This window comes from Hippopotamus amphibius, chromosome 10 (assembly GCF_030028045.1).
Source record: "Hippopotamus amphibius kiboko isolate mHipAmp2 chromosome 10, mHipAmp2.hap2, whole genome shotgun sequence".
Lineage (NCBI taxonomy): Eukaryota > Metazoa > Chordata > Mammalia > Artiodactyla > Hippopotamidae > Hippopotamus > Hippopotamus amphibius.
Genome location: NC_080195.1, coordinates 111,668,157 through 111,691,189, shown reverse-complemented (window position 1 = coordinate 111,691,189; position 23,033 = coordinate 111,668,157). Strand labels below are relative to the sequence as shown.

The following is a 23,033-nucleotide window of genomic DNA, read 5'->3' as shown; positions in this document are numbered from 1 at the left end:
TTATTAAACAGTCTCCATGCTGATTTTATCCTCACTTCTTAGGAGCTATATTGGACCCTAACGGGGTTTTCAAGCTTACCTTTGAGCCCGGAGGGGGAGCCAAGCCAAGGAAGGAATAAATAATATTCTCTTCTTTTGCAGAGAAGAAAGAGTCAAAATCCTTGAAGCAAAGAAAAAGAATGATTAAACCCAATGCACACTTGTAAGCCAGTAAATTGACCTAAGTTAATCTTTCTTATTTATCAGTCATTAAGTGAGGAGCTAACACAAAAGTTTATCCCCGTTTGCTTTGCCAAAGATGATCGACCCCAAAACTTAGGAAATCAAACCCTGAAGTGTACCTTTGTTTTTACACACCTTCATTGTGCTATTACAGAACAGTGAAAATACACATGCGCACACACGCACACAAAATGTTCCTGTTCAGGAGTTGCTGACAAGACTCAAACATACACAGTGAAACCCTTCTCTAAAAGTTTCACATCTTTAGCTGGTTTCCTTATAATTTGGTCTATGGATTTGGACCCCCATTAGGGTCCAAACGACACAGGAATAAAACAATTAAACCAACACAGCATCCCTCTGCTGTTATTATGGTGGCCCTCTAAGGGCCCAGACCTGTCTCAGGTCCTTCTGATACCAGGAGCCACAAGATCATGGAGGGTTTAGAAAGGTGCTTGTTTTGCCAAAATAGGAAAAACTGTAGAGCGATCTGACACCTGGTAGCAGATGGAAACCCGAAGCTCAGCGAAGCTCCGCCCCCCACGCCAGGCCACACCCAGGTCAGTGCTTCCCCAGGTGGGTTCAGCCCTAAACCAACTCTCCAGTAGTGTGGTTGTCAATGACACGGAAGAGTTTCGCTTTTTATCATTAAAACATAAAAGATACTCCCCCGGGGCCACTTTCTTAACGCCAATCTTGTCATCGGGGCTGTGATCCAGTTTCAACAGTGTTCCCCAAAAGGCTCAGAAGGTACGAAGTTAGTCTGGCCTAAACCGAACAGGACACTCAAACCAACGTGGTTCGGCTATAGCCTACCCTCCTCTTATGTGTGTTAAGAGCTTAAAACCAAAGACAGGCTGCTATATTGAGAAGAAAATGTTATGTAATTCCTGTGCTTCATCTTATCCAAAGCTTTGTTATTTTCCTACCTGTAGCCCTGATTCTCTCAGTGATTAATTTTATGCTTTTGTACTGGATGTATTTTTGTAAGCTGCCTCAAATCTTAGTTGAGGGAAATATAGCATCGTAAGTGATTCTTTGGTATCAGAAAGTCTCACTGATTCCTGGAGCCCACACTTACTAGGTGTCGTTAAAGATTACATGATAGAAGGCATTAGTAGTAGTAGTAAGCAGGTAAAAGGTAATAAACTAAATTTATGCCAGTTTCCAAAAATTCCATAGATATATATCTGATGATCTCTAGTTGCCAACTCTAGAAGCTTTCAAGTCAAGATAGGTTTTCTTATAACTGAATAGATTTGTGTTTTGCTTCAACTTAAGTACATATAGCTTCTTCAGAATTTCAGGGGACTGAAGAACAGTTTGTCAGTATTTTTTACCTGATGTTAGCAGATAGATATAGAAAATAATGTGTGAAATGGTTTTTCAACTTCAGATTATGTTAGTGTGGCAGATTAGATGCCCTGAAACACCAACTTGAAAAAAAATTTTTTAAGCCAGATTAAGAAAAAAAGTATAAATGCATTGCTAAACTGGTACCAAAAAAAAAAGAGTATAGCCAAGTGCAATCGAGAATCCTAAGAATAAGCACACACCAAGCCCACCATCCATGCTGAGGGTGTCTTACAAAACCAGGAGATCTTTATTTTCCATTCTGATACCACAGAGAGAAAAGAGGGAAGTCAATAAAGCCTGGGCCTCCTCGAGGTGGGGAGTTCTATAAAATACACACACACACACATGCATGTGCGCATACAAACACATGCATGCATCATATATACATACATGTGCACATACAAACATATGTGCATACACATGTGCACATACACCTGTGCACATACATGTGTGCATACAAACACATGCAGACCCATATACACACATGTGCACATATATATACACACACATGCACATGTATACATATATACACAGACACACACACTAGAACCCCACTGAGGGCTCTATCCTCAATGTAAATATACACGGGAAATAACCTTGCCATGAAAAATAGAATGAAAGAAAACTTCCCTGATTCAACTTTGGTGTTCAGTGAAAGAGAAAATAATCTTCTCTGAGCATTCATAACCACAAGCCAAAATTCATGAGAGTTTTTGATTCAAATTTCCATGAAATGTATGATCCAGAAAATCTTCAAAGAAAATCAATTTAAAAGTATTCTAACTTTAACAGAGCCCCCAGGAAACTAGCAGAAACAAATTCCAAGCCTCAAAGAGTATCCACAAATAAAGTTTTTTTTAATGAGCAGTTCAGAGTCAAAAATTACAAAATAAATAAGGAAATAAAAATATACCAAGAGTGAAAGCCAGCAGAAATAATGGAAAGCAGAATCAAATACTGGAATTATCAGGAAGAAAATATCAAATATCTATATTTAATATCCATACAGCAATGAAAGAGAAGCTTGAAAACACAAAGAAATAAACAAACTGGAGAACAACTAAACAAATTTGGAAAAGAACCAAAAAGTCCTCCTAAAAATGAAAATGTGGATTAAAGAGCTAATAAGACACTTCAGAAGAAAAAAGAAACAGCTAAATGGGAGATTCAGCCAAAGACATTATCTGGAGAGAGAAAAAAAAAAGGATGAGAAATGCGGAAGAAATATTATTATAGGAAGACAGAGTGAGAAGGTCTAACACATCTTATAGGAGAAGCTAACAGAGATAACAAGGGGAAAGCCACACCCAAATGTATATGGCTAGTAGTCTTCTAGACTTGGATAGATAGAAAGAACTCTAAACCTACGCACATCCTGGAGAAAGATTATTAAATGCACCTTGGGGAAGGAGGAGGAGGAGAGAAAGAAAAAGTCCCCCCCCCCCCCCCCCCCGCAAAGTATGGCAATAAGATTAACAGCTGGCTTCTCAATAGCAATGCAGAAGTCAGAGCAAAGTAAAATAATTTCAATATTTACAAAAAAAGAACCCTGGATTCAGAATTCTCGACTTAGCGAAACAATTTTTCAAACATAAGAGTGAAATAAAGACACTTGTATGGAAAATGTCTTTTTTAAACAAACAAAAATTTAGAGAATTTACCACCAACAGACCCTCACTTAGAGAAATTTTTATAGGACACATTCAGGCAGAAGGGAAATGATTCCAGGTGGACTATCTAAGATGCAAGAAGAAATAATGAGCAAAGATACTAATAAGTATGTGGGTAAATCTAAATCTAAACAAACCTAGACTATAAAAGCAACAAGTAGAAACGTTGTGCGGTGGAATAATGGCTAATAAACTAAAATACTAAAATAACCAAACACATGTAAATAGGGAGAGAGTGATTAGGGTTAAAGACACAATCTTCACTAATTTAAATTAAGTATGGTTGTTAAAATAACTAAGGTAACCACCAAGAGAACAGATAGCTTATACTACGTAAAGGGGGAAGTACAATTAGGAAAAAAGACTTTAGTCAAAATAAAGTCAACAAAAGATGAAAAAAAGAAACTGCAAAAGTTGGAAAAATAAAAGGTACATAAGAAAATAATAGAAGAAACTCCAAATATATCCAAATTTCAATGCATGGGTCAAAAAAGAAGTAATATTATGGACTACAAATGTTTTAGAAATAACAATGAAAATATTGCAAATCAAAATACATGGAATGAGCTAACGAAGTACTCAGAGGGGAACTTATAGCCTTCAATATCTAGATTAGAAAAGAAAAAATGTTTAAAAGTAGTGAGCCAAGTATTAAAGTTGGAGGAAAAAAGAAACCAAAGAGTATGGAAGGAAAAAAATAAAGATGAGCATTTACCAAATAGAAAGAAAAATTATATATAGATAGATGTGTATAGATATAGGTCAGTAAGAATCAATAAGACAAAAAAATTGAAAGTTGCTAACAGAATAGATCATATAAATTCTCATCACAAGGAAAAAATTGTAACTACACGAAGTGATAGATGTTAACTAAACTTGTGGTAATCATTTTGCAATATACACATATATCCAAAACATTATGTTGCACACCTAAAACTAATATAAAGTTATATATCAGTTACATCTCAATTTTTTAAAAAGAACTAAGGGTAAATTTTTAAATAATTATTTCAATTTTTTTAAATCACCAGTTATTTCATCCAATTGTTTCATCCACATTTATTAAAAAAATCCATTCTTTCCCCATCTATCTGCAATGCCAGCTCTGTCATAACCATTTGTGTATTGTGTGGGGTTCTGTTTCTGGACATTAGGTCTACCTGTCTATTTATGCTCCAATATCACACTGTCTTAATGATCACAGGTTTTTTGGGGTGGTTTTTTTTTTTGATCACAGGTTTATAATGAGACTTGCTTATTTTCTTTTCTGTTTCTTGTTATTCTTAGACCTTTCCTTTTTCATCTGAGATAAATTATCTTGCTTGGTTCTACAAAAATTCCTGCTGGGATTTTGATTGAAAAAGTATTGGATCTATAGATCAACTTGGGAGGAATTGGGATCTTTAAGATACTACCTTTTTTTTTTTTTTTTTGGGGGGGGGATACACCAGGTTCAATCATATGTTTTTATACACATATCCCTGTATGCCCTCCCTTCCTTGACGCCCCCCACCGCTCGAGTCCCCCCCACCCTCCCTGCCCCAGTGCTCTAAGGCATCTTCCATCCTCGAGTTGGACTCCCTTTGTTATACAACAACTTCCCACTGACTGTTTTACAGTTGGTAGTATATATATGTCTGTGCTACTCTCTCGCTTCGTCTCAGTTTCCCCTTCACCCCCCACCCCCTCCCATACCTCGAGTTCTCCAGTCCATTCTCTGTATCTGCATCCTTGTTCTTGTCACTGAGTTCATCAGTACCATTTTTAGATTCCGTATATGTGAGTTAGCATACAATATTTGTCCTTCTCTTTCTGACTTACTTCACTCTGTATGACAGATTGTAGTTCTATCCACCTCATTACATATAGCTCCATCTCATCCCTTTTTATAGCTGAGTAATATTCCATTGTATATATATGCCACATCTTCTGTATCCATTCATTTGTTGATGGGCATTTAGGTTGCTTCCATGTCCTGGCTATTGTAAAGAGTGCTGCAATAAACATGATGGTACAAGTTTCTTTTGGGATTATGGTTTTCTTTGGGTATATGCCCAGGAGTGGGATTACTGGATCATATGGTAGTTCTATTTGTAGTTTTTTAAGGAACCTCCAAATTGTTTTCCATAGTGGCTGTACCAACTTACAGTCCCACCAACAATGCAGGAGAGTTCCCTTTTCTCCACACCCTCTCCAACATTTGTGGTTTCCAGATTTTGTGATGATGGCCATTCTGACTGGTGTGAGGTGATACCTCATTGTGGCTTTGACTTGCATTTCTCTGATGATGAGTGATGTTGAGCATCTTTTCATGTGTTTGTTGGCCATCTGTATGTCTTCTTTGGAGAAATGTCTATTTAGGTCTTCTGCCCATTTGTGGATTGGGTTATTTGCTTTTTTGCTATTAAGCTTCATGAGCTGCTTGTATATTTTGGAGGTTAATCCTTTGTCCGTTGTTTCATAGGCAATTATTTTTTCCCATTCTGAGGGTTGCCTTTTAGTCTTGTTTATGGTTTCCTTTGCTGTGCAAAAGCTTTTAAGTTTCATGAGGTCCCATTCGTTTATTCTTAAGATACTACCTTTTTATAGAGATGTTCAACCCAAGGATATGTTCTATAGCATCATTTACTTGTCTTCTGTAACACTTAAATTTTCTCCAGACATCTCTTGTTAGATTCTTTTGGAGGGATTTCACATTTTTTATGTTCTTTTAAATTTTACTAATATATATAATATATATTATGTAAATTATGCATTTACTTTATGTAAAATATATATTTACTTACTAATACATATAATATATATTATGCTTGCCCCTTTTCCATCATAAGGAAAAGGCAATAGTTCAACAGAAAAATGTTCTAAAGACCTACAGAAAAGGACACACAAACATGAAGAGCTACACAGTCGCTTTACTAACGGCCATAGTCCAAGGACACCTCTTGTGGGGCCTCCATTGAGCTGCCGCAGGAAGCCAGAGCAGACGGTTTAGAAAATTTTTTAAATGCGAGAGGGGTTGAAACAGAATTGATGGTTTATCTTGTTAAGGAGCAAAATTTTTTTAAATTGTCAGCCACTGTCACCATTTTTTTCATAAAAGTGAAAAATATATTTTATCAAAAAAAGTGGTAAAATTGTGCAACTCACAAACGTTCCACTACACTTGACCCCAGTCCTGACTCTCAGGCCCTAGAAGGAAGGCCAAAAACCTTCTTGGAGTGACTGGAAATGTGGGGATGATCTCACCAGTGCCTCAGATATCCACGATGCTGTCTTCCCTCTCCTGGAATCACTGCCATTGTTAGTTTTGAAGTGTGACCATCCCTCAGCTTAGGTTTAAAAAACACTTTGTATTGTCTATTAGAGCTAAACATACTGAGAGTGATGACCAAGGTCATGAGGGTGGAGCCCTGCTGAATGGGATTAGTGCCCTTGTAAGAGGAGACCCCAGAGCTCCCTCACCCCTTCCATCATGTGAGGACACAGCAAGAAGGCACTAGCTGTGTACCGGGGGGCATTCATCAGAAGTCAAACATGCTGGCACCTTGATCTTTGACTTTCCAGCCTCCGGAACTATGAGAAAGAAATTTCTCTTGCTTAGAAGCCACTTAGCCTGTGGCATTTTGTTACAGCATCTCAGACAGACTAGGACACACACCAATGTCCACTTTGGAGCAGTGAAAATGAACAAACAAGGAGCAACACTAATCAATATGGTTGTATCTTTGAAATATGTTTGTGAAAGAAGCAACTCAAAAAATACAGATACGGACTTCCCTGGTGGCACAGTGTTTAAGAATCCGCCTGCCAATGCAGGGGACATGGGTTCAGTCCCTGGTCCAGGAAGATCCCACATGCCTCAGAGCAACTAAGCCTGTGCACCACAACTACTGAGCCTGAGCTCTAGAGCCCATGCGCCACAACTACGAAGTCCATATGCCACAACTACTGAAGCTCGCACACTCAGAGCCCATGCTCCACAACAAGAGAAGCCACTGCAATGAGAAGCACAGCACACCACAATGAAGAGTAGCCCCCAATCTCTGCAACTAGAGAAAGCCTGTGTGCAGCAACAAAGACCCAATGCAGCCAAAAAATCAAAAATTTTTAAAAATCATAAATTAAAAAAATCATAAATAAATAAATAAAAATACAGATATTATGAATCTTTTTATGTAAAGCTCAAAAATAGGCAAAACAAAACAATGTATTCCTTGGGTATTTATACATGGGAGATAGAAGAAAAGGAAAGGAATGGTAAACACAAAATTCACTACCCTGGCTCCCTCTGGTGCAAAGAGGGCTGGACGTGATCGAGGAGAAGCACGCAGGGTGCTTCTAAATTTCTGGAGATGTCGTGCTTCTCAAACGGATAGTGTGCGCATGGTTGTGTGTTTTCATTCCTCTTTAAACTACATATTTTTATCATCTACGGCATATTTCACAATAAAGTTTTAATAACATACAATAGCTTGTTCAACACTTGTGGCTGCCAAGAAAGAGGGCGGTAGGGAGGGATGGAGTGAGAGTTTGGGACTCACAGATGCAAACTATTATATAAAGAACAGATGAACAACAGGGTCCTACTGTAGAGCACAGGGAGCTATATTCAGGATTCTGTGAAAAACCATAATGGAAAAGAAAATGAAAAAGAATATATATGTAAAACTGAGTCACTTTGCTGTACAGCAGAAATGAACACGACATTGTAAATCAACTATACTTCAATAATTTTTTTTAAAAAGCAAGGAAAAATTGCCCATAATGGCAAAACAAAAGGTAACTTTTATTAACATGTTGTTGTGTGTACTACCAAAGTTATATATAAGATATAATAAAATTGTGATCATACTGAAAAAAAATTTTAATTAAAAAAATAAAATAGCTTGTTCAGTAACATCAATGTGCTGAGAACGCCCTCCCCTGCCCTAACTGGGGGGGTTTGGGGGGGCGGCATCCTGAGTCCCCACAGATACTTGCCTCTGCTGAATGATCAAAGTCCCCTTTGGCTGCATCTAGGTCCAGGCAGGCACCCCAACCCCTCACCTAGGCGAAAATGCACAGACTCTGACTTGGCATCAACAGACAAGTCGGCTACTTCCTGTTAGTATTTTTCTGCCAGGCGGGTGACCTGGCCTCCACTGCGCCTGGCTTCCCAGTGGCATCCCCTTTCTGTAGCTAACAGTTGTCTGCCACACCCTCTTAACAACATCTTCATCTGTTCTGCCCAGAGCAGCAGGAGATCAGACTGGCAGGGACACGATGGTACTCAGAACTACCCCTGACACCCAGCCCTCTCACTGCCCTGATGCAGAGAAAGCCACTGCTCGCCCTTGAGGTCCCCTCTGCCTGCTGCCATCACCATGTGTGGCACATGGGTGATCATTCAAGAATCCAGAGTCCAGTGATTCAGCTTCAATGATAGCATTATTCTGACAGCCCACATTTCAATCATGTGGAAAGATACAATGACCATCCAGGTTTATGCCACTTTATTTTTTTAAAGCAGGTTTATCACTTTATTATTTTAATTTTTATTTTATATTGGAGTACAGTTGATTTACAATGTTGTATTAGTTTCAGGTGTACAGCAAAGTGATTCAGTTATACATATACATATATCCATTCTTTTTCAGATTATTTTCCCATACAGGTTATTACAGAATATTGAGTAGTTTTACTCTATTTTAAACCTGACATATCCTTCAGAACCTCTAAGTCTCCTTTTAAAATTGGAACCTACAATACAAATAGTCATTTTTACCTACTTTCTGAAAACAGTCCTTTGCCTCATTGATACGCCTTTGTTAAGAATATCCACAGACTGCGGAAAAGCAAATTTAGCAAAGCTGCTAGTAAGAAAAAGTTCTGAAGGCAGAACTGAAAATAATTAAAAACAGTTAAACATAAAATAATTTGTATGCTTATCTCATTAGAGCCATACTTGTAACAGGAAAATACATCTTAAAAATAGAAGTCTTTTTTCTTACTTGGGAAATCTCTTTTTATTCCACAGTTAAAATGGAAAACATTGCTAGATCACAGCAAAATGGAATAAGAAATTCCTCTGAGGTTTTATTTTTATAGCAGAAAATAACTACAGAACTTTTACCCTGGGAGTTAACATTGGTTGAAAGAAAACACTTCAATATTGTCTCTACCGTAACTAGCCTTGATTGAAAAGGACAGTTAAAATAAGCAAAAGTAAGAGATTTTAAATCCTATGTTCAATGGAAAAGTACTGGAAGAAAACATGAGATGATTCACAAGATGATTCCTTTGATGATTTTAGCATGCAGAACAATTTTCTCAACAAGACAGGAACAATTCTTAAAAGATTAACAAATCTGCACAAAAAAAATGTAAGTCCTTCATTCCAAAAAAAAATCACTTTAAAAAGTCAAAAGACAAATAAGAAATGTGGGAAAATATCTGCAACATGGTAGGTAGTGAAAGGGCTACTTTCCTTCATAAGTAAAGACTTACAAACCAATAAACATTACCTGGAACCAAACAGGAAAATAGCAAGTCATAGAAAAAAACACAGAGAGCTTACAAACAGAGGAAAAGATGTTCTGCCTCACCCATGAAGACAGAAATCCAAGTCAAAACAGTGAGAACACATTTTTCATCTAACAGATTGGCAAAGATCTGAAAGTTTGCATATAGAGTGTTGTCAAAGTCACAGGGAACCAGCCACACTCAAATTATGTTTGAAAACATAAATTTGTGCAACTATGGCCAAGGTTTAATATCTACTGAAATGTGAGATGCATATATGCTCTAACTCAGCACACCTTCTAGGAATTTATCCTATACATACACTCAGACTGAATACAAAGCTCTGTACGCATATAGAGGTTTCCTGCAGCATCATTTGTAGCTAAGACCGAAAACAACCTGAATGGTCCCCATTAGAGGACTGTGCCAATAAATTATGTCACATCCAATTCTGCAGCCATTAAAATAAAGAGTATGTGATCCTGCAATCCCACTCCTGGGCATATATCTGGAGAAAGGCATGACTGGAAAGGATACATTCACCCCCTGTTCATTGCAGCACTATTCACAATAGCCAGGACATGGAAGCAACCTGAATGTCCATCGACAGAGGAATGGATAAAGAAGATGTGGTGCGTATATACAATGGAATATTACTCCGCCATTAAAAAGGATGAAATAATGTCATTTGCAGCCACATGGATGGACCTGGAGATTATCATACTAAGTGAAGTAAGTCAGACAGAAAGACAAATATCCTAGGACATCACTTATATGTGGAATCTAAAAAAAATGATACACATAAACTTATTTACAAAATGGAAACAAACTCACAGCCCTAGAGAACGAACTTATGGTTATCAGGGGATAAGGATGGGGGAGAGAGATAGACTGGGATTCTGAGGTTGACATGTATATGTTGCTATGTGTAAAATGGATAACCAACAAGGACCTACTGTCTAGCACAGGGAACTCTACTCAGTACTCTGCAATAACCTAAATGAGAAAAAAATTTGAAAAAGAATAGATACATGTATATGTATAATTAAATCACTTTGCTGTACACCTGAAACTAACACAACATTAGTTTCAGGGGGCCTGGGTTCGATCCTTGGTCAGGGAACTAGATACCACATGCCACAACTAAAGAGTCCATGTGCTGCAACCAGGAAGCCTGTATGCTGCAACTAAACATGCCACAACGAAGATCCCACGTGCCACAACGAAGACCCAGCGCAGCCTAAATAAATAAATAAATATTAAAAAAAAGAAAAAGAAAAGAGAAAAGAAAATTTCTGGAAGGCCAAATAAGAAATTGCCAACATTGGTTGGTCAGAGAAGGACCAGCTACATAATTTGCAGGGCCTGATGCAAAACAAAAACAAGGCATCATCCTTTGCTGAAAAATCGTGATGAATTTCAAGGCAGCAACAGTAGCATGTTAAACCAAGTGGAGAGCTCTGTTGAGTGGGGCCTGGCGTGACTTCCCAGATGGCAGACCCGTGAAGCTGGCCCACCTCAGAGGAAGGAACTAGAGGGGCTGAGATGGGATGGAGAATAATCTTCATGGCAGGCAACTTTGTAAATATTTTAATTTTTCCATGTGCACATGTATTAACTTTTCAATTATTAAAAAATTCTATAAAAAATAAAAATTTCCCATCACCACTACCACCACCTCCCCCCCCCAAAAAAAACTTAAGCTCCCTTTCCTTATCCAACAAGAGCCACAATTCTTAGAAATTCAGGTCAGGGTGGAGGGATGTCCAGAAGACAGGAGGTCTGGAGAGTGTGGGGAGAGGAGTGTGGGATGCAGGGGAGGGACTATTCCTCACAGAGGAAATGCTCTCTACACTCAGGGAAGCCCCAGCATCAATCCCAGGAGAGCTGGACTGGACCATATGTTCCACTAAATAAGTACTCACCACATGAGGACTGTTTGAAAACACTCCCACACCCTGAGGACTTTGAGCTAGGCCTGTGAAGAACCTTAACATTGTCACGTAAATTCATACAGACCGTACTGTCCCCCACAGAACCGGAACCACCCGGAACCTCAGGAAGTGACCTTATGTGGAAATAAGGATATTTACACATGTAGTTAGTTATGACAAGGCCATGCTGGATGAGGGTGGACCCTATTCTGATAATCATTGTCCTCATAAGAAGGCCATGTGAAGACACAGAGAGACCCCCAAGAAGAGGGCCGTGTGAAGGCACAGAGAGACCCCCAGGAAGAAGGCCATGTGAAGACACAGAGAGACCCCCAGGAAGAAAGCCATGTGAAGACACAGAGAGACCCCCAGGAAGAAGGCTGTGTGGAAACGGAAGCAGAGACGGGCATGACATGTCAACAAGCCAAGGAAGGCCAGAGATGGTTGGCAGCCACCAGAAGCCAGGAGAGAGGCATGGAACAGATCTTCCCTCAGAGCCTCCAGAAGAAACCAATCCTATTGACACCCTGATCCCAAACTTCGGCCTCCAGAACGGTGAGAGAATGAATGTCTGTTATTTTAAGGCACTGTAATAGTCAGCTCGGGCTGCCGTAACAAGATGCCACAGGCTGGTGCCTTAAACAACAGAGCTGTGTTCTGGGTGCAGCATATTTGGGTTCTGCTCTCTTCCTGGCTTGCAGACAGCTGTCTCTGGCTGTTTGTTCATGTGGTGAAGAGAGAGGGGTCTCTCTGTCTTCCTCTTCCTGTAAGGGCACCAATCCCATCACCGAGGCCCCACCCTCAGGACCTTGTCTAACCCTAATCCCCTCCCAGAGGCCCCGTCTCCAAATACCACTGGGCATTAGGACGTCAACATATGAATCTGGGGGAGACACAAACATACCATCCATAAGAGCCACCAGCTTTGCTGTGTTCTGTTACATCAGCCCTAGAAAACAAATATAAACCCCCACCAGCAAGACAAGTCACGCTTCAAAAGAGAGGCCCCAAATCTTTTCTGTAAATGGGCAGAATGTACATGTTTCTGGCTTTGTGGATCATGTGGTCCTGTTGCAACTGCTCAGCTCTGCCATCATGCAAAGTTAGCCATACTCACCAAGTGAGTGAATTAGTGCAGACTTTACCAAAACAGGCAGCTGCAGGCCTGGGCCCTCTGGCTATAGTTTGATGACACCTTCTTTAGGTGAGAAATGTAATAAAGAGAAACTGAGCTAGAGGACCAGCAGTTTCGTGTAGCAAGAAGAGAAGAGGTGAGTGAAGATTCCCACACCAGGCTCCAGCCTTCAGAAGCAGTACAGGCCTGAGCAACTGCTTCCCTCTGCCTTCCAGAACCCTGACTGCTGTGTCTGAGAAACGGCCTCAAAGACTTAGATGACCCCTAAGATAACTCCAGTTCTCATGCTCCAAAGCCCTCTGAGTTTTTAAATGTTTCTCTTCAACAATTTGATTTACTGAGCAGAATCTATAAATTCTGAGGAAAAAGTGGTTTTAAAATGAACTATTTTATGTCTAAAATAACTATTTTATGTGTAAAATGAACTATTAAATGTGCAAAATAAAATTGCTCCTATAATTAAATGTCCAGAACCGTTTTTTGTTTTTTGTTTTTGGGTGGTTTATGAACAACAGACATTTATTTCTCACAGTTCTGGAAGTCCAAGATCAAGGCACCAGCAGATGCAGTGTCTGGTGAGGGGCCCCCTTCCTGGTTCATAAATGGGCATCTTCTTGCTATGTCCTCACAAGGAGAAAGGGTGTCCAGAACAGTTTTTAAGCCATTTAGATACAAGGGTAAGTCAAAAATTATCCGTACTCTGGCTGTGGAATTTATTTTAATTAACTTTTGGAAAAGACAAATACACCATTTTTCAACATAATCTCCTTGCTTTTCAATACACTTTGTCCACCTGTCAACAAGCTTTCATATTCCCTCAGTAAAAAATGTTTTAGGCTGAGCTGTGAGCCACGAACGCACTGCTCTCTTCACTTCTTCACCAAAAGTGAGTCTTCGTCCTCGTAGGGCTGCTTTCAGGGGACCAAACCGGTGAAAGTCCAATGGAGCAAGATCAGGACTATAGGGAGGATGCCTTAACACCTCAAAATGAAGTAATCCATGACAGACTTAGGTTTCAGAAAGTTTGTGCGAGATGGTTACCGAAACAACTCACGGAAGAGCACAAACAGAAGTGTTTGGATATCTGCAAACAAAATTTGGACTATAATCTAAGGAAGGTGAAAGTTTCTTAAAGAGAATCATTACTGGTGATGGGACATGGACTCATCACTATGAGCCTGAGAGTATGGGATGGAAACAGCCTCAATCGCCAACCAAGAAAAAGTTCAAAAATCAACCATCAGCTGGAAAATTGATGCTTACAATTTTCTGGGATTCTCAAGGGCCAATACTGGAACATAATCAGGAAAAAGTTTCAACAATCAACAGTGCTCATTATAGTGAGATGCTTACTGAAGAGCTGAAGCCTAAACTTCAGATTAAATACAGAGGACTGCTATCCTAGGGCGTTGTGATCTTGCGTGACAATGCACGTCTGCACACTTCTGCTCACACTGTTGACACTCTGCAAAAACTTCATTTTGAGGTGTTAAAGCATCCTCCCTATAGTCCTGATCTTGCTCCATCAGACTTTCACCTGTTTGGTCCCCTGAAAGCAGCCCTACGAGGACAAAGACTCACTTCTGATGAAGAAGTGAAGACAGTGGTGCGTTCGTGGCTCGCAGCTCAGCCTAAAACATTTTTTTACTGAGGGAATACGGAAACTCGTTGACAGATGGACAAGGTGTATTGAAAAGCAAGGAGATTATGTCAAAAAACGATGTATTTGTCTTCTCTAAAAGTTAATTAAAATAAATTCTACAGCCAGAGTACAGATAACTTTTGACTCACCCCCGTACATTTCGTACATTTACACAAAACTTTAGTTCTGCAAATCATTCTTTACAAAAGTGAAAACATGCCCGATGTCTGTGTGGGTGTATGTATGTGTACTCTGCAAGGTTGATCAGAATTTCTTTCCAACTAAACGCAAATTTTGTTTGAACAAGTGGCCTCATCTCTTCAAAATATAATTAAGAACCTAAAAGACCCCCAAGAACTTCTGAATCATCCCTTTATTGTTTCCATCATTTTGTAAATCTTAACTATTTATTCTCCACCATAGATCTACCATCCAGGTATTGAATGCTAGAAATTAGACCATGACCTGAAAAATGTCAACAAATTTAAATGCTGCCTCGAAATCAATCTGCTTTAAATGATTTCTGATAAACACACATGCAGATGAATTTTCCAAGAAATCAAATCTCACCCCACAATACTGCTCTTCATTGAATATCTGCGGCGGCAGAGGAATCCCATTTTGAGGTTTCTTTTCTCCAGGAACGTTCTCTCTCATCCACCTCCTATTGTCTTCATCTCCAGCAATATCGAACTCCTTAAAATCGATTTTATTAGCTTCCAAAAAGCCCACTACTTCTTGCTGTTTCTTCCTAATCTGGTCAAGAGTAGAGAAAGATTACTATTAGACTGTTTGTAAAAACCGTTTGCTGATATTTACATAAACTAAGCCCTTTCTCCAATTATGCCATACAACACAAATAATATTGCTAAATATTTAAACAAGGAAATCCATAAAATCACACCTCTTCATTCCATAGGACCAAAAGAGTTATAAAAATAGGAATATGAGTCACATTGAACAAAAGCAGTTTTAGAAATGATAACAATAATACAGGAAACTGAAAAGCCCACATGGAGATTATTGGAAGAGAAAGGGCAGGAAAAAAGCCAGAAAAGCTGGTGGATACTTCTCCCAGCATATTGAAGAGTAAAGAAGTAAAATAACCCTGTTCTCACACAGATTTCTCCTTTCCTGCTCCCACCCAGCTCTTTAACTGAGATCAGAGTGCCAGCCACACCTAAGAGAGGACATCCAAGGGCCCTTTTCTCTACCCATGGTTCATGTACAAGGACTGTATCTACCAAATGCCATTTCTTTGTGACTGTGGCCATCTTGAAAGCTTAGAACTCTTTCCTCAGAAACAATAACAATTTTCTCTCTTCAATCAAAGAATTCACTCCCAGAATGCACCATGCCCTCTTTTATAAACACTGGTAAACAAGTTGCAGCAGACTGTGGACCACATTTGTAAGAACTCTGGGAGAGACTTCAGAGTGATCAATAGAGTAAACCAATCAATACTTATTTATCGATCCCTGATCGATGGTGCCAAGCTCTTCGCATGAATAGATTCATAAGATGCTTATTCGGGTGAAAAAAAATGTCAAGAACTCATTTGCACACTCTAGATACAGAACATGCTCAAGATGATAAAGAGGGAAAATAGGGTCATTTCTTAAAAGTAAGATTAAAATTTTAAATTAGTATTTTCTTTGACATGAAAATATCTGATATCTTAATTTTAAGCCCTCTGAATATAATATTGTCTCATAATGAAAAGAGTCGTTAAAAATGTTTTATAGGGTTTGAGACCCCACGTCGTGTTCACGTAATTTGTTTATCAGCAGAAGGACTACATTTTGAGGATTCCAAACAAATGCTGTAAAAGGTATATGCCCATCCCAAACCCAATGTCTAGATTCAAATCCTCTTTTATTTGAAACCAATTCATTTTGTAAAGACTTGTATACCGCCCCTCCAAAATTCTTTTACTCATTTTTGCCAAAATGAATGATTCTATCAATGACTTGTGAATAGAGAGTTTCTTTCTTTCTATAAGGAAAAGTAAGGCTCACACGGATGCTTAAACCCTGGAATGAAGTCACCACCCAAAACAAATTCTATGTAATTTGGTCTGGGTTGTGACTTGATTGTATATATTAACCATAAGTATAATATTTGGATGATTTGGACTTCCCTGGTGGTGCAGTGGTTAAGAATCCACGAGGTTCAATCCCTGGTCCGGGATGATCCAACATGCCATGGAGCAACTAAGCCCGCATGCCACAACTACTGAGCCCACACACCACAACTACTGAGCCCACACACCACAACTACTGAGCCCATGTGCCACAACCACTGAGCTCATGTGCCACAACTACTGAAGCCTGTGCACCTAGAGCCTGTGCTCCACAACAAGAGAAGACACCACAATGAGAAGCCTGCACACTGCAACAAAGAGTAGCCCCCACTCGCCACAACTAGAGAAAGCTCACACACAGCAATGAAGACCCAATGCAGCCAAAAAAATTTGTTTTAATTTTTTAAAATATTTAATGATTTAAATTTAATTAATATGTGGTAAATATAAATTACATATAAATTTTTGTGTATAAGTTGCATATATACATATATATAAATGGTAATCACACATTTACTTCTTAAGATTTATACCATCAACATAACAAAGATAATGCAACTAAAAGCATTAGATTAATAAATTAAAGGTTGTTCTTAGCTACAATGCAACACTTTATCAGCAAGACTCAGGCCAAGATATATATTTCAGTTTGGGATAAGCACAGACAAAAAATAAAAATAAAAGTCATACAGAAAGGTATGGAATGATGGAATCTCCATTAAGCTTCTGGCATGAGCACTCTGGCACATTCCTGAGTGTCACATCTCTCAGAACCAAAGGACAGGCTGCATATCTCTTGACCGGCGTGCCCTCCCCCAAGGCTCTGCTGGGGGAACCCTCAGACCTCCTGATCCTCGTTGTGGAAACTGGACTCCAAATGCCATGGCTTCACAGCTGAATGTCTAAATATTACAAAATCCCAGCAGACCTGATGACAGGTTGTTGGACTTAATTATTATTTTAATTAATCATGTTTTCTCTACATTCTTTCCAACCTGTCCATAATTACTTGTGCCACTTTATAACTTACTTACTCCTGTAGATATTTTCAGCGATAACTTTGCTGTTTCGAAGAGGAGAGACATCTTCATTTCAGGCAGATTTACTTTTAATTCAATAGTCAGAAGGCAACATCCTTTATTCTGTCCAAACTCCATCTTCCTTCCCCCTCAAATACGGTCTCAGGAGCCTCAGCCTGGCCAAGGTCCACTCCCACACCTGCCTTATTTCCATCGCTATTCATCTTGCCTCAGGACTTAACTGAATCACTGTGCTGTACCCTTGAAACGAACACAACAATGTAAATTACCTACACTTCCATTTTTAAAAAAGAACTTAAAAAAAAAAACATGCCCCAGAACTTGAGGTGGGATGGAAAAGGATTTCATTTTATTCCACAATTTCTAAATAGGTGAAGAACATTTCCCCAAGTCCTGACTTAGGTTTCTTCTTCTGTAAAGTCAAAGAAAGACGGAGAAAACAGGATAGGAAGATCTGTTTACTATTATTCCTCTCAAGACAAGCAATTACGTCTACAGGAAATTGGCTCACTGTTGGATGCATGATACGGTGCTAAATTTCATTTCTCAGCACCTCACCTAAGAAAAGAGAAGAAAAATAAAATCTGTCCCTCCGGATACCCCAAACACGGGTAATTTACACTGGGTCAAAAGCATCGCTCTGCTGGCGATGTTTGGAGCATTTGACTTCTGCCTGGGACTGGAGAAGGGTCTTAGGATGAGCCCAGAGGAGGGAGAGGGAAGCAGGGAGCGCGTGAGCTCACCTGGCTGGCACTTGGCCTTTGCCCACACGCTGATGCCCAACTGAGTGGGGGTGCACCCCCCTGCAGCCTCCCCCTTTGTTGGGTCCTTTCTCAAGGAGCCTCACTAGACACTCCGCTGCCCCACACCCCCACAGTCAAAGTCACAGCTCTTCTCCATGTGGCCTCCTGAGCTGACCCTCGGGACAGGGCATCAGCCCCCAGAGGGCACCTCCCCTTTATGGCCTCAAGGGGGGGGGCATGCACAGCCCCTCAACCTCAATAGCCGTTGCCACAGACACACTCCCCCCTGCACCTCTCACCCCTTCTCCCCTCTCCAGGGAGCCATGGCCAATGCTGGTCCCACAGGCTACACCGTCCTTCCCGGCAGCCCCTCTGGAGGATCCAGGGTCCTTGGGGTCTGTGTCACTTGGAGACATTGGGACCTCAGTGGAGGCTCAGAGAACTCTGTTTTCCTATCCTGTTACATTGGGGATTCCCTGGAGGTGCAGTGGTTAGGACTCCGTGCTTTCACTTCCTATTCTGTTACACTGACTCATAAGGATGGACCATTCTCATAGAGGACGGACTTGTGGTGGCCAAGAGGGAGGGGGTGGGGGAGGGATGGACTGGGAGTTTGGGGTTAGCAGATGCAAACTATTATATATAGAACAGATAAACAACAAGGTCCTACTGTAAAGCACAGGGAACTATATTCAATATCCCATGATAAACCATAGTGGAAAAGATTCTGAAAACTGGATCACTTTGCTGTACAGCAGAAATTAACACAACATTGTAAATCAACTATACCTCAATCAAATAATTTTTTTTTAAAAAAAGCGTTATTCTCTGTCCTGAAGTCACCAGCCACTGTTGGTGACTGGTGTCAGAGTGATCTTTGGGTCACTCGCTTGGCACGTCCCCTTTACTGTTTTGTATAGATAGGAACCTTTCCAAACGAGGTCACTGTACTGTAGTAGAAAGCACACTGCATTTGAGTGAGAGGTGACCTGTGTTTCCATCCTGGCTGGGAAGGTTGCTACGTGAGCAGAAGCTCTGCTCGTCCATTGCCTCATCTGCAAAACAGAGAGAACACAGCCTTCCTCCCGGGTGCTGGTGAGAATTGAGGAACGCAGGCAAAAAGCATTTTGCACCACAAGTGGAGAAGCTGTGCAGTCAGGCACTCTGGCATGACTCGTCCTGTCTGCCATGCCAGGCAAAAATTCTGATCACCATTTTAAGATAAAGCTGAGGTGCCAGTGAATTAAAGAATTTTCCAAGGTTCACATCCAGATCCATCTAATTCAAGAGCCATGCTTTTCCCTCTATGTTTACACTCAGTCAAGAGTGGAAAAAAGCATCGAGAAATCCAGGAGCCACCAACAGGGTCTGTCCTTAAAGATGGTGGCCCAGGGACTGTGCGTCTTGAAAACAATGAGGACTGTCCTCTCTCCCTTTGTCCCCTCACCCTTGTGGCAATGGCCTTCAGGAACAGAGAAGGGTCATCCACAGAGATACAACAACCTTCTCCTACTCACAGGGTCTCTTCAACCAAATCTGTCCGTCAAGTGGTAAAACATGGAAGCACGCTTTGGCATCAACTGTTAAAACAGAGACGTGATACACACCCACATGCGTGTATCATGTCTCCACCCTCATCAAGAGATTACAATTGGCTTTTTCCTTTTTCACTTATTTCATTCATCCAACAGAAGTCATAATGCCCTCTTTGACAAGGTCACAGGCAAGAACCTATTTTTAAAGTATACAGACTGAAGAAATAAGTAGTAAAGATTTTGTAGACCAACCACCACACACATAGCATAAGTACTGGCAGCTGCTCTGGGGTTGTCCTGCAAAGGAGCTTCTGGTGAAATTCCCCCAGCCAGGAAAAACCATTAGCACTGACAGAAGTTCTTCCATTTACGTGGCTTGAGACAATTCTTCTGAAACATCATCATAGATACAGATCTTCTAATATTAACTAATAATTATAACAACTACACTCATACTGATTAATATTAACTAACATTAACTAATAATTATAATAACCCATAGTTATAATTATAATATTAGCTAGCCATAGCTGATAGTTATAACATTAACTAACAATGTTAATATTTATTCAGCACTTGACGCCCTGCTGGGCACTCTTTGCTTAGTTCCTAAGTCCTCATGACAACGCTATGAGATGAGTACTATTCTTATCCTCATTCCACAGATAAGGAAATTGAGGCTGAGCAAGGTGAAATAACTTTCCCAAGGTCACATAGTCCCACATGGTACCAAAACATTTGCTTACGGCAGCAGAATAAACTTGGATTTTCCAAGATCCTGGAACAAACAGTACCCCTCCAGATCCTCCCAAGCTAATTAAATCATGCTCCCAAACGTCAGGAATGCAGGCCATCAGATAATCCTAAGAAATCTATCTGTTTGTTCACTGTCTCCGGAAGGATGCATAAAGCCACTCAGACCTGACCTATGGAATATGTAGAAGATTGGCAGTTAGTGGTAAACGTTTCCAGCAATGAGTGTGTCAACAGCATATTTGAAGCCCATGAAAGCCATTTGCTTAAAAAAAATTTTTTTTAATCTAAACAATCCAACAATGTGCTTTTCGTAGATGAACTAAAAGTTTCTGAGGTCATCAACAGCCATGAAAGATTTTGCAGTTTCACATCTGGAATCGTTCCTCATCGTTTTCTGTTAAAAGATGTTTGCGAGGTCACTAAACAGTTGCCCATCAGCTGTGCTCTGAAGGAACAACCAGCCCCCTTTCTCCTGTTTCCCTCTTGTCCTCTCTGGAAACCACGAGAAATTTCAGGGCTGCAGGGGCTGGGGGTGGGGGGCGGGTGGCATTCAGGAGCTGCCATTAGGACTGTTCCCTGGGCCAACCACTTGTCTAGGGTATCATCCCTGGCTGAGGGACCACTGAAACCCAAGCTGCAACCCGAGAAGTTCCAGGAATCAGATATAAAAGGAAACAGCCCCTTTGCTGGTCTTCACCTCTCAGGATTAATAAAACTGTTTTCTCTCCCCAGCCTCCTAGATGCTATAATGCTGGTGGAAATGTCAGTCCCAGATAGATACTGCAGGTTCAAGCCTCAGGTCAAAGCCTGAATTGTTTCCAAGGATGTGAGTCCCTCCCTTACGCCTGGTTTCTTAAGGCACAGAATGAAGGCTGGACTTAGACGGATGGGTGATTCCCAGCCTGGTCCCTAGGCAACCAGACAAAGCAGTGTTTTGGGGGTCGGTTCTTAGTACCTATTTTTGGTCTCTTTCAAGTTCTAGAGCATTTACATCTGTAGCCTTAGAGACATTTCTTCTTGTCACTGTGACATCATTACCCTCAAATAATAGTATTACACATGCTAACTTTACACTTTCACTAGGATTACATGGAATACACAAGTAATTACACCCAGGGGTCATTTTAGTAATCCAGCCCATCATACTCTCCAAATATTGTTACACAAAGTGTCGTTTATTTGCAATTTGAAATTAGTCTAAGCCCTACAGAATAAATGGCAGAAACATTCCACCCAAAAAAAGCCTCTGATTCTGTCACCCATGCCACACAACAGACACAAATTAGGTGTTAAACGGTCTCGTATCAAACACGCCCCCTTCCTTGAATCCCCTTCCACACGCAGCTGTCCCGGATCACACATTTTGCACACTTCTTCAACACCATTCAAACCAAGGCGGAAAGCAAAGGGCTCACAGGCTTACTTACACACGCCTCAAAAAGAAAGGTAAGGCCAGCGCTGGGGCACACCCGGCTCCTTCTACTTCCAAGTCTGAGCTATTCAGAAAACAGGACGGGGAGAAAGCCCCCGAGTACCACCAGACACCTACCGCTATGGACCCAGATGATGTGGCCACAAACACTTTGATAACCATTTTGAGTGTCGCAAAGAGGACTCCCCCCAACACACCCCTGCGAGGGAACGCGGAGCTAGACAAATCCTGACAGCGACACAGACGAGTGCCAGGTGGGGGCTGGCGGGGGCCCAGGGCTGTCTGAGCGCCTGCCTCTCGCCTCGACTTAAGCCCTGCCTCTCCCAGGAGCGGCCCAGGCATCTTGGGCTCTCCCCTCCATTGGCCCGGGAACATTTGGAGATCTGTCAGGAAAATGGTTGATTGGCTGATAAAAGCAGCCGCTGGACCCTTTCCCTTATCACTTTAAAAGCCCAACACTCCCTAAAAGGCAAGGCTGCGCTCTGCACCAATCGCAGAGCTGCGGGGAGACGCCTCGGGGCGGAGGGAGGTGGGGCCCGGGTAGCAGAGGAGGAGAGACGAGGAGGGAGGCGCTCCCCGGAGCTGGAAAAGCCCAGGGAACACCGGCTCGGTCCCGGAGGAGGCTTTCTTTACAGGGCTTTTGGCAACCACACAGGAAGGGTCAGTACAGTCACAGAAGACTTTCCATAAGTAAAGAGCTGCTTCCGTCCTTTAAAATCTTCTGGCAGATTAAAAAAAAAAAAAAAATGAATGACCTTCAACTGCAGTCGGCTTTAATTAATCTCCACTTTAATTCTGTGATGCATGTCATGCTTTTTATGCTTTTGCTTCAGATAAATTTCACTGAGTAATAAAAATAAAGGGAGAAAAGTTAGTGAAAATTTACTCAAGAAGTTGTTTGTCATTAATACAAATGATAGGCCATCTGGGTCAGCCGTAGCCGTCTGTCACTAAAGAGTTTTTAACGGGTGCATGATTTTTATC

General features: G+C 40.8%; 1 protein-coding gene across 2 annotated transcripts in view; it reads right to left on the bottom strand.

Annotated features, from left to right (window-relative positions):
- The window catches only part of SH3BGR (SH3 domain binding glutamate rich protein), a 62,074-nt gene extending 39,626 nt beyond the window's left edge, over positions 1–22,448 (bottom strand). The window contains exons 1-3 of one of the 2 annotated variants that reach the window (XM_057697575.1): positions 22,167–22,435; positions 15,031–15,216; positions 80–160 (exon numbers count right to left, since the gene is read on the bottom strand). In XM_057697575.1, coding sequence (XP_057553558.1) covers positions 80–160; positions 15,031–15,216; positions 22,167–22,424 — 525 coding nt within the window. In that variant the 5' untranslated portion in view covers positions 22,425–22,435. Of the gene's footprint in view, positions 1–79; positions 161–15,030; positions 15,217–22,166 lie in introns of both variants that reach the window. The other variant, XM_057697576.1, reaches the window with a different exon arrangement.
- Between the last annotated feature and the right edge of the window lie 585 nt (positions 22,449–23,033).